Source organism: Formica exsecta, unplaced genomic scaffold (genome assembly GCF_003651465.1).
Source record: "Formica exsecta isolate Colony F162 unplaced genomic scaffold, ASM365146v1 scaffold512, whole genome shotgun sequence".
In the NCBI taxonomy this organism is placed as follows: domain Eukaryota; kingdom Metazoa; phylum Arthropoda; class Insecta; order Hymenoptera; family Formicidae; genus Formica; species Formica exsecta.
Genome location: NW_021852364.1, coordinates 102,600 through 115,693, shown reverse-complemented (window position 1 = coordinate 115,693; position 13,094 = coordinate 102,600). Strand labels below are relative to the sequence as shown.

Sequence of the window (13,094 nt, the reverse complement as noted above, 5' to 3'; positions counted from 1 at the left end):
TACTCGCTGTTACGTGAAACGTACGTTTAAAGGGCAGGTAAGAGAAAAGACAAAGGGAGCATGAAGAGGGAGACAGAAAGGAGGGGAGAGGGTTGGAAATGATATTTATGCATGTTATATACAATTCTACAGTGATGTTCTCTCTCTTTCTGTCTCTTCTGCTGTTACTACCGCTCGTATTGTATGCAAGCACGCCATTTAATAACAATATGAGGCATATAAATTTGAAAAAATCACAATATTTTCCTGTTACTCTATTTATATTATTTTCTGCGTGCATTTAAATGTTGCTTTTGTCACAAAATTTAGAAGATATTTTAAGAACTGGAGTAATTTTATGGCGCAAATGTACAATCTTTTTTTCTTTTCAAGAATGAATTGATTGTCACACGCAGTAATTCTCTGTTGATATATTCTCTCAAGAATTAACATAATGGAAATATTAGAAAAATTATAATATTATGTAATGTAAGAAATATTCTTTCATGATTTAATTAATTGGGGAAGATAATATTATTTATAATGGAGAATGAAAAGCAATCAATCTCCAAGTTAATACAAGCAAGCCTCATATTATTATCATGCGTTACTCTTAGCATTTATCATACATTCAAGTGCATCGATTCGCATATTTCTCTTTCCTGTTTTGATTATCAACATATCGATTTACGAATCGAGAACTGATTTCTCTCCTGATTTCTTCTGTCCCTTATAAATTACCATTAATCGACGGCTTTATGTGACCTCGTAATAAATCAACGAGCGAGGTGCAGTTCGAAGTTATTATAATTTTGATCGTTGATTGCATAGATCGGCGTACAAAAGTAGCAACGCAGAATACATAAGCCAGAGATCGTATAATTTTTGAAGATTGTACGATTTCTGCGGGGCTTTGCATTCACTTCTCTCAGGCTTCGAATTTTCTCAGATACAATAATAGTTTAAATGCAGTTATTTAAGTGGATAGCGTAAACAATATTCCTTTGAAAAAACTTTCGCAATCACATCAATATCGTTCAACGTAATATATTATTTACGTTGCGGCTTTTGCGCGTCGATAATTTTACGCAGCTTCAACTAGCAAGGGAAAGTTCCCAATTCAAATTGCTCGATTTTTATTATTTTTACTGTTAAAAAAAGAATAAGAAAATTCAATGAACCAAAATTGTTTTACACGAAACTTGTGATTTGCACATACAGATATGTTACGATAGTTCTCAGGTTGAAATAAAACGACTTTGAATTTTTTAAAGACCGTAATTAAGGAAGATTGAAATCGAACATCTTGGATTGGGTCAACTTTTCCCATGGGTCTAATTCGCGAATTATTTACAATACACATCTCAAGATTCTAGTGTCACACGCAAGCAAGGTAGATCGCCAAATCGCACACCTCCGACGCCCGATTTTCAGGATTCAATCCTTGCTGAGAGACCACCTAAACAACGATAATAAATCGAAACAAATCGTTTTATTTCGATTGTGTATCTCAGAGAGCTCTTCTTTATTTCCTTTCGGTCGACGATAACAAATCAACAAGATATAATAATATTGTAAAAAATTTATATTATCTCTACATTCTCTGAGATCACGCACAGATTTCCAAACATCTTCGAGACAGGAAAAAAGAACAACACATATGTACATATCAAAACAATTGGATTACGAATATTTATACAGATTACGAATTTATACAATTATACTCTCTTTGGTGTCTTTGAAAAACTGTAGCATGAAAATCGGGCTTATGTCAAAGGTAGTGGTATGATCATACGAATGATCACATTCGTCGTGATGATGCGAATTCATCCCGTTGGACTGACTATCGCGCGGTGAGAGTGTATCGTATATTAATATACCAATATCTTGGTATCGCGAAACTGTTGCGTGTTATAAAATCTCTTTTTTTTTTCTATTCTTCTTTGTTTCGTCCAAATGAAATTGATGAATTGATGGAAAGGTGATACCCGGAAATTATTAACGATCGATGAATCGGAATCAGCGACTATCGCATTCCGTTCACCGAATCACGACGAATCGATCCGCGTATCGAACAGAGTCCGGGGGGACACGTTTAACACTATCTCCTATTTATTACTCGACAATCAAACTCCGTAATACCAAGAAACGAGGAACTTGTACATAAATATATTTAGATTAATCGTAGTATCGAATTGCGAATCGTACGTGTGTCATAAGTGTAACGTCACACGGCACCGATACGGCCGCTCGACGATGACAAGAGATCGTATGAGGAGGGACGGTGTAAAATACCGATGTAGAATAACTCGTGGACTATCATGTGCGCGAATATCATGTCCCGTCGTCGTTGAAGATGATATTGTGTCATCTTTATCGAGAGTGGGACCTTCGATAGGTCTTTTCTTGCAACGTTATATTACAGTTTTCGAAAAACTTCAATCAACAATTTATTAATTTAAATCCATTCTAACATCAATTCAATGAAAGTATTAAAGATCCGAGAGCGAAGAAAGTGATGTCTATTGCCATTTCAAATGTTGAATCTTTCATATTGAAATATCTGTATATATAATTATAAATTTTGTTCTAAGTTTTATAAATTATTTATATTTTTTGCAATAAATTTAACAAATATTTTATTAAATATTATAAATTATATTATATATTATATATATTATAAATATATATACATGTGCACATAGTTATAATTATATAATAATTAATATACTGCAACAGTGAGGTATCTGAAAAATGAAAAAGTACAAATCTATTTTAAACAGATAATCTTGTTTTAATTGGAAAAATAATTTTTTTTTAGGATATAGTTACATATACATTATTTGTACAGAATGCAATGCAAAATATTTGAAAAAAAAAAAACTAATATATGCGACGATAACAAATCAACAAGATATAATAATATTGTAAAAAATTTATATTATCTCTACATTCTCTGAGATCACGCACAGATTTCCAAACATCTTCGAGACAGGAAAAAAGAACAACACATATGTACATATCAAAACAATTGGATTACGAATATTTATACAGATTACGAATTTATACAATTATACTCTCTTTGGTGTCTTTGAAAAACTGTAGCATGAAAATCGGGCTTATGTCAAAGGTAGTGGTATGATCATACGAATGATCACATTCGTCGTGATGATGCGAATTCATCCCGTTGGACTGACTATCGCGCGGTGAGAGTGTATCGTATATTAATATACCAATATCTTGGTATCGCGAAACTGTTGCGTGTTATAAAATCTCTTTTTTTTTTCTATGCTTCTTTGTTTCGTCCAAATGAAATTGATGAATTGATGGAAAGGTGATACCCGGAAATTATTAACGATCGATGAATCGGAATCAGCGACTATCGCATTCCGTTCACCGAATCACGACGAATCGATCCGCGTATCGAACAGAGTCCGGGGGGACACGTTTAACACTATCTCCTATTTATTACTCGACAATCAAACTCCGTAATACCAAGAAACGAGGAACTTGTACATAAATATATTTAGATTAATCGTAGTATCGAATTGCGAATCGTACGTGTGTCATAAGTGTAACGTCACACGGCACCGATACGGCCGCTCGACGATGACAAGAGATCGTATGAGGAGGGACGGTGTAAAATACCGATGTAGAATAACTCGTGGACTATCATGTGCGCGAATATCATGTCCCGTCGTCGTTGAAGATGATATTGTGTCATCTTTATCGAGAGTGGGACCTTCGATAGGTCTTTTCTTGCAACGTTATATTACAGTTTTCGAAAAACTTCAATCAACAATTTATTAATTTAAATCCATTCTAACATCAATTCAATGAAAGTATTAAAGATCCGAGAGCGAAGAAAGTGATGTCTATTGCCATTTCAAATGTTGAATCTTTCATATTGAAATATCTGTATATATAATTATAAATTTTGTTCTAAGTTTTATAAATTATTTATATTTTTTGCAATAAATTTAACAAATATTTTATTAAATATTATAAATTATATTATATATTATATATATTATAAATATATATACATGTGCACATAGTTATAATTATATAATAATTAATATACTGCAACAGTGAGGTATCTGAAAAATGAAAAAGTACAAATCTATTTTAAACAGATAATCTTGTTTTAATTGGAAAAATAATTTTTTTTTCAGGATATAGTTACATATACATTATTTGTACAGAATGCAATGCAAAATATTTGAAAAAAAAAAAACTAATATATGAAAAATGTCAAACATGATGTTACTAAAAAGTTCAGTTACATTTAATAAAGAATGGAAATCACTGTGTTTTCGCTTTTAGATCTTTCATATACAAATCCTGCATCAAGGACACTAAAATAGATTCAGACTTTTATCCAATATATTCAAATCTTAGATTTTTGAAATTTGCAAAATCTCTCATTTTTCGTTTAAGGACATATCGCAGAAGATGAGAGCTCTCTTCGACTTCCCTCGAGGACGACGACGGCGTCGCCGATTTCAGACGTACGCCCCGCGCCGACAGCACGTTATTCTATACGGTATTTGGCGACGCGCGATTTTGGCGGGTTATGTGGCGTAATGGGAATGGGAATGATGGTGTGCGTGCGGGGGCGGTGGCTCACCAAGCCAGGAATCCGGCGACGGCGGAAATTCGGGATAACCGCCGGCACCGCTGTTATTGCCACCGCTGTTACCGCCACCTCCGCCACCACCACCGCCGCTCGACTCGTTACTCAGATCAGACGCTGGTCCTGGCACCATGCCGCCCGGTCCCCCTGGAATCATACGTTTTCCGTCAGTCGTAAACTTGCGACGCGAGCCGGAATAGTTTAAGCTTGAGTTCCTTCCTGTCTCAATCCGAGTATATTATTGATCACCGGTCCGAGAGAGTTGAGGAGGCTGGGGGAGTTCGGACAGTTCGAAATATTGCAAGAATTAAAAAGTATAGAATCTTTCGTTACAAACGAGAAGAGACGTCAGCATGACAGCTGAAAAAGAGTTAATGGTACACAAAATTGATATGTAGTGGAAAGTTTTATATCTGATGAATTAATTTAATTTAAAAAGAAAATTGATAGTTAATTTCTTATATGAACGGTACATGTACGTTGCTACGTTTATTAGTAAAATTGTTGTTTTTTTTTTTTTTTCAACTTACCGAGAGTGGTATACACCGAGAGACCAGCGTCTGGTGGGTACGGGAACTGGGGCGGTAAGGACGGCGATCTGGACGTTGAGAGATACGGGGGTGTCGTCGCTCCCAGATATCCTCGGGGCGGTCCACCCCCGGCCCCGTTTCCACCGCCGCCTGGACTTGCGCCCTCGTCCAGGCCCATGTTGACCACCGTTCCGTAGCTGTCGTTGCTCAAGTCTGCAAGCAAAACGTTCCGTTTTTAAGATTTCAGATCGAAAGTTAAGAAGAAAAAAAATGCTTAAGCGCGTTTCCTTAAAAAAAAAAAATATTTGGAATATTTGAAATTAAATACATAGATCAGATATAACAATATCTGAATAAGAATGTTGGATAAAGATTGGCTAAAATAAGTGTTTTTATGTTTTGATGGGCTATCTATTCGTAATGAGAAAATTGTCTTTTAACGCCGTAACTTTTGGAAGTCGAAAGTCGAGTTGCCAGCGACCGGCATCCATTGTCTGGGATTCCCAGTACCCAGATGCCTGTTATCCGAGGGGAAGACGATCTTGTCAAATATTCAGGAGATCGCAGAGGCTAACTGCCGGCGCACCGTGTCCGAGATTTCAGGAAGATTGCGGGCCATTGAATTTATGCCTGCTATTACCTGTACTTATTCGGGAACGAATACCGCGCACATAATACATCGCTCGTCTAGATTGCTTCGGAAGCGGCTGATGCGATTATTAGAAATAACTTTGATATATAATTATTTCACGAATCTTATTAATATAGCTATCAAACTGTGTGCATATAATGCAATAATTTTATCTCATATATATATGCATTTTTTACGTATTCTTTCTCTTTCTCACATACATTTAAAAGAATGAATATATCATTTCCTTCTAATTTACATTTCATTTATTATTCTATTTTAGTCAAGTCTCATATTATTTTATCAAAATTCATATATTTGTGAAGTTAACTGAAATTGAAATAATCTGTTCTTAAAATTAAATGAACAAGTTACATATACAACAAAAAATTATTGTTACCACTACTTGATCAGTGAAAAAAAATTATTAGTTATAAAATAATATTTATAGTCGAGAAGAATTGCGACACTAGAGTGCATAAGTATGATATATTGTATGAATCTCTTTCCTTGTTATCTTCTTATTATCTTACAATTAGAGAGAATAATAGAATAATAATGCAACTCACCATGATGACCAAAGGTGGAGTCCAAGTCTACCTTGAGCTCGTCTTTATCAAGGAGCTTATCATGTCTAGGCGAATGACCGCCAGCACCGCCCTTCATACTACGGAAGTATTGAGACCATCTTGTTCTACCGGCATCTTTTTTCAGCCTCTTCTCCTTTGCCCTCCTACGGAAATTATAACGATGATAAGTAATTAATAACGATCTCATCGCAGATCGCGTAAAAAATTTTGCTACGAATAAATTGATATAAATTATTGATAGTAATTAGTTTTATGATATTTCGCAAAAACCCCTTGATATTTTTTTATTCTTACAATTATACCTTTAATAATATTTAAAAATTGTTGGTACATAGTACAATGGATGCTTAAAAGGATGAGAATTTACTACATCAAAAAATTTCTAATATAAAAGAATTTTTTCTCATTGCGTTTTAATATCACGCGTACAATAAATGGTATCAAGCACCGATATAATTAGAGAAAAGAATAAATTCTGAAACGATAAACGGCTTTTACTCATGTTGTACTATGTACATGAGTATATTTATAAGTACTTCTACGTATCTCTAGCACCTCGTATAAGATCTATTCACCACTATCGCTTCGTTAAAAATGTGCTGAAAAAAATATATCTTATCTGTCTCAAAACAGCAGACAGACGTCAATCTCGCATTATGTTATATATCGATTCGGATTCGCTAGAAAATTGCAATACACGTGGGCATTTTATAAATTTATGTATGTGTTATATATGATATATATTATATATATTTATCTACAGCCATTGATAGAGGCCTTATTTACTTATCCTTGACGTTACATATTTTCACGGCCGCTTTCTAACACTATCCCTATCTGATAATCGACAGAGGTCAGCGGTCTATAACTCTCTTTTTACAGATAAAATATTTTTTTTCGCAACTTTGTTACCTTACTTTGTCTAGAATATCACGTAGTGCCACTTGAGCGATAAGAGGGAAAAATGTGTATTCACGGTAACAGCGCTTGTGAATATCATAATAGTCGTGGAATATAAAGTTAACGATATTTGTAGCATCAATTTTATTATTACAATCTTTCTCTTTCTTTTTTTTTTTATTCTAGATTTATAATCTGGAAAATTAAAATCATGATATATTTCTTTTTCAGTTTACGCCAATTTATTATAAGATGTGATCGTTAATATTTTGAGAATTATTTAATATTTTTATATTAAAAAAGATATAAATATATGAATTCGACTATCTTTTGACATTTTTGAACCTTTGCTTTCACGAATGGTTTCGGAAACCTGTATTAGAAATCACGTTAATACAAAATCAAATAATACAAATTTCTCTGTTTAATTCTTTTCTAATTCTATTCTTTGCAATTTTTATTTTCATATGTATTGTATTAACACATGCCTACTTTGATTAAACATAAATAAAATTTCTCGGAAAGAACGGGAGAAATTTTGTAGGTGCTATCCAACTTTTCTTACCTGTTCTGAAACCAGACTTGAACGACACGCATATCGAGGCCTGTGTCCTGAGACAGCTGTTCTCGCACGTGCCTCGCTGGTTTTGGACTAGTGTTGTATGCCAGCTTGAGAGTTTCGAGCTGTTTCGCCGTGATCGTTGTTCGCGGCCTTTTATTAGGTTGATCACCGTCTATGCTTCCCCCATCTGCCAGTTCTGGAATCCGATTGAGTTGCGTATTGTGCCATGCGATTTTCAATTAATCGATCAATAATTTAATAGCTATATTAAAAATATTCATCGTACTTTGTTATGCCTTTTATTACCATGAAAAATCATGAAATTGCCTTGAATCATATTTTTACATCGTATTCAAATAATTTTCTACATCCCATCCTAAGTAAATAATTTTCATTAGTTTCATGTATTGTAAAATATGTGAAATAATTTTTAAATTGACAGCAAAAATTTTACTTAAGATTAAATTGGTGATAAAAACTGCTGTGGACTGTTGAAATAAAATTAAATTACGTCTTAATAATAAAAGGTTTAAATTCGCTAAAAAAAAAAAAAAACTTCAAAGGGTTACATACGAAGAAAGATTATATCTCACCTTTCGCCTTGGCCTGCTCGTAATCGGGCTTGCAGACGAGTTTCCTATCCTCCATGAGATAAAACTCGTCCCCGGTGTCCAGTTGCCGGGAGCAAAGAGCGCACGAGAAACACGTCAGGTGGTAGACCAATTCCTGCGCCCTTCGGACCACCTGCGAAGGCGCCAATCCTTGGCCGCAGCCCGCGCATTTCGTCCCGAAACGCCTGCCACACCAACAACATACAATATTTTCACATTACATTCACACATTAATGACAAAACTATACGGTTGGTGTAGCTTTATCGCGATTCCTCAAATCGAGTTAATCTGATAATCGGATACGGATATGGCGATAGCGATTATATTACAGAATCATATTCCTGTTTATTGTAATCTACGATAATCTTCAATCATGTACTTTATTGTATCATTTTAATATTGGCATGCAATTATGAAGAAGATAATCCTACGGTAATAACGTTGAAACTGAAAGATTGACAAAAATATGAAGAGAAAGCTAATTTAATTTCGAGAAAAAAAAAGGAAAAATGGCACCTCGTCTTACGAATGAGAAAAAGCACTCTCTCGACGAAGAATCGATACCGGCATACTCGATATATGTATTTTAAAAAACAACATTTCTTCTGCGCTTTGTCATATATACTTCACTATTATCGATAAGGGGATAAGTCGAACAAATAATATCGCGCGAATAAAAGAGTCGAGAAAATTTTGTATTTCTTTCTTTGATAATTCTATATCGAGGTTAAATCATTTTCTTTTGATATAATCAATAATTATGATTAGAAGATGAATTAATGATACTAATGATAATAATGATACTAACAAATCGTGATAAATATTTTAGATAAATTGCGATAAATAATCTTTTTTTTTTTTTAATGTACAAAGATAGAGTTTTTGTAAATACGCTAAATATATTACAAATTTTTGCCGCATAAAAAAACATGTTTAAAATAATTGTTTGAGAAGAGAATAATTATTTATTAATTGCAATAATCAAATATTGTATAACGATAGAGCAATACCGATGTTACTTCACGAAATTTTAATCCGTAGGATATACGTACGATATTTGCACTTAAATTATGCAGTTAAATTTGTGATAGCGATTATTGGTGCTTACTTGAAGAAGTCATCTTTGCAGAACACGTGGCCGTTTCTCGCGAAACATTTGTCGGTCAACCTAGCACCACAATCCCGACACGTGAGACATCTTGCGTGCCAACATCTCTCGAGAACCCTCAAAACGTATTTGTCCAAAATAACTTCCTGGCATCCACCGCATTTTGGTATCGTGGCTGTAACATATAAATAGAGACGATGAATAAACGAAGTGTATAATACAAAGCACAACGAAAAACAATACAAGATATATATGTATATAATAGTGAAAATGTCGAGGCATCAATAATTTCCGAGTTATAAATGATTAAAAAAAGAAGGGCTTTTCGGAAACTCAAAACTTTATGGGGGAAGTTAAAAGATTATCAAAACTATTTTTTTCAATTAAAATTTCTGGTAAAAAAAAATTTACTTTAATAGAATTTTAATTTAAGGTTTAGTTACAAAGATATATGATGTCAAAAAATGGAAATTTGCAAAAAAAGATGAGATCCATCGACACATTTTCGTTGAAGAAAAATCATTTCTCACAAATGATTTCAGAAATCTGCCATTAGCAGGTGGTACAGTGACCCTGGGTCACCTTATATAGTTTTTAATTTATTTTAATATGTAATTAATATAGTTTAAAATAATATATATTTTGTCACATATGCATATGAGACGCATATTATATTAAAATATATAGTCAAGCTTAACCGCAGTATATTATATAATATCTCTGTGATATCTGAAATAATTTCAGTATTAAAAAGTAATAATTAAATCAATGTTGTTATAATATTAATATTCTTCCGAATAAAGGATGATAATTTTCGAATCCTATTACGAATTGTTCTGCATAGCGCAGAATTTTAGCATTGACATAAAAATTATTAAATCCGTAAAATTAATGTAAGCTATTAATGTGTTCAGAATTTATTTCGAATATTTCGAGCCTAAGAACCGTGTGATATTATCCGGATATATGCTTATTTCCGGTATTCAAAATATTCACAATAATATTCACGGGGATCCGAGCATCTGCAGTATAAAATATATCTGTTTCAAGTATTTTCCAAGTATCCATTAGTTTATCTACGTGGGAAAAGAGAAAGGCTAAGAAGGACCGATACTGTTAAATTTGACAGGTACCCGATTTTTTCGAGATACACACTCAGGTAGCAGGCATAACAACTTGTTAGATATCTTAGGATCCGAATATATTTAAAAACCAAGAAATCAAAAATATTGAATTGCTACGCTATCACGACGTAACGCCCATCCATTTCGCGTATCTCCAGCATCCGGGAAGATGAATTAACGACTCGAAGAAGCGAACACAATTCGGGGAACGTCGAAAAGAGCTTCTCGGAGCTTCTTATCGCGCGTATCGCACTTGTCGGCACTTACGATGAAGGATCGCCGGGATATGGAGCGGCAGATGATCTAGCTCAATGGCAGGCTGATCTAAGGGATACATGCCGCCGTGCGATATCGTGGAACCGACACTATCGAGACGATCCGCGCCGTTTCGTTGCTCCTGACGAACGTTGCGTGACTCCGGGCTGCTCTGCGGCGTTAAAACGTCGTGCCGTTGCGATCGGTACATCCCTTCCAGAGGAAGAGCCTCGCACCCCAACAACTCCAGTCTTATCTTGGTCATAACTGCTGCCACTTGTTTCGCCCGCAGTCGCACTCCCTGCTATAATATTATCTACCGCATTCCCGTCGTCTCGGCGAACGAATCGCGCTACGAGACTGATATCGTGTCTTCTTTTTATCGAGACGACCGATATCTCCTTTTCCCTGTTAAATCTAAAGGCACTGTGTGAAACAAAACGGTATCTTTGTAGAAAAGCCGGATTTATCTCCGAGATGCGCGCAGCGAAGATGAAACTTCGAGCCTTCGATCATCGATGCAATCTCCGGAGTAACTTTCTTCGTGTGCGTTCGATCTTGTAGAATAAATGAAGATACATTTCAAGACCTTTGATCTTAAAAATCGACTACAAGCTCCGCAGAATCACCAATCCGCATTTGTCGTGATCGTGCAACTTCTCCCTCGGTCAGACACTTCGGAATCTATGAAACGCACGAAACTCGCTTAAATAAGAGCTCTTCAGGTACTTCATTTTTTGAATATAATTCTGGATAACGTCGAACATACACTCTGCGAAATTGTTAATGAACCGGGTACACGAAGCGAATAATAACTTTATTTTATCGGACCGATACTCCCTTGAACGGTATCACGCTTACGGGAAAGGGGAGAAAGCGATCTCCGATATGACGAGTTCGGTGCAAGGGTACGCGCACGACTGTCTCGCTGGCGATGATGTTGCTCGTGCGCACGTGATACTCATGGGTGTGGCGGCCGATCGGTGGGGCGAATGCCTGGATTATTGGGTGCAGGGGCACCCACCGGATGCTGGCGTGGGTGCCGATTGGAGAGACGCCCGACCGCCTCTAATATGGCGCACGCCATCCGACTCGGGTGCGCCGAAGTCACCCCCGTCGCGCGAAGGGATGATGGGCTGAGGATCTTGTGGAGGGAAGAGAAAGAGAGAGGGACAGATGAGACCTACCATCCTCGTCGGTCGCTGACGGTGGAGGGCGATATTTAATCCTTTCGGACGCGAGACCGAAGATGCTGTCAGATGCCGCCGCCGTTGGATGCAAGCCGATTTTTTTTTGTGCATGTACGTTTTTTATTCGCGCGTTGCTGAAAGTTAGATTGTACGTTTTCAAGGGGATGCTGATTTCTGGTAGCCAGCATTTAGGTTGATATGCAAAAAATCGATATATGCACTTTCCTGAATTGTTTATTTCCATTAAAGCGATATGAGTATTAGCGATATTAAAAAATGCGTTATGTAATTTTACGTATTATTTATTATTGGATTTTTCATAAGCGTAATTTATTTTCATAAATAATATCATAAAATGTGCGAAATTTAATTTTGTCGTTTATTAAAAATTCTTCTGAAAATATATTGTCTACTGACTTTTACGATGTCACCATGGGCGTCCGCAGAATTTTTTCTAGGGGGGCATATCACTTTGAGATTAATTTTAAAAAATGTATACTTAAATATTTTTACATCTTTTAGTAGCTCTCTTTTAAAGCTTTCTCACCGCGTCAATATAGATGTAAATCGAAAAAGATTTTTGTTTTTTTTTGTGTTTTTTAAATAATTTAATTTTTTTAATAAAAAACTTTTTTTTCCATTTTCCAAGGGAGAGGGGGCACGTGCCCGTTTTGCCCCCACTGCGGACGCCTATGGATGTCACATGACATATTTTAATGCGAATGAATATACGAAGAATCGTATAATACGCATTTATTGCAAACAAACAGATTTATAGTAAGATGACTTATTGGAAGCACAGGCTAGGGAAGGCCTCATTCTCTGTGTCGGGTATTGAAAATGCTTGAAAACACGTTGTGTCGCTTAATAACTCGACGCTGCTGGTCCGTCATGGATTACCGATGCATCGCGGCGGCTGTATTCATTGGAATCGTCGCGCAAAAGAATTCACGAATCATCCCTCGAGAGTTCCTTTG

The 13,094-nt window shown here is 35.6% G+C and overlaps 1 protein-coding gene across 1 annotated transcript; it reads right to left on the bottom strand.

Moving 5' to 3' along the window:
* Positions 1-4,188: 4,188 nt before the first annotated feature.
* Positions 4,189-11,310, bottom strand: LOC115241823 (LIM/homeobox protein Lhx3). The gene is made up of 7 exons (XM_029817762.1): positions 10,940-11,310; positions 9,549-9,723; positions 8,422-8,624; positions 7,832-8,024; positions 6,346-6,509; positions 5,146-5,358; positions 4,189-4,762 (listed from the first exon to the last, which is right to left on the bottom strand). The coding sequence occupies exons 1-7, from the start codon at positions 11,190-11,192 to the stop codon at positions 4,554-4,556; spliced, it is 1,410 nt and encodes a 469-aa protein (XP_029673622.1). The 5' UTR covers positions 11,193-11,310; the 3' UTR covers positions 4,189-4,553.
* Positions 11,311-13,094: the final 1,784 nt, after the last annotated feature.

Coding starts and splice junctions, on each gene's coding strand:
- LOC115241823 (XM_029817762.1), bottom strand. CDS start 11,192: ATGACCAAGATAAGACTGGAGTTGTTGGGGTGCGAGGCTCTTCCTCTG. Junction 8,625..9,548: donor TGCAAAGATGACTTCTTCAA/GTAAGCACCAAT, acceptor TTGGTGTGGCAG/GCGTTTCGGGACGAAATGCG. Junction 6,510..7,831: donor CAAGTCTGGTTTCAGAACAG/GTAAGAAAAGTT, acceptor TAATTTCCGTAG/GAGGGCAAAGGAGAAGAGGC.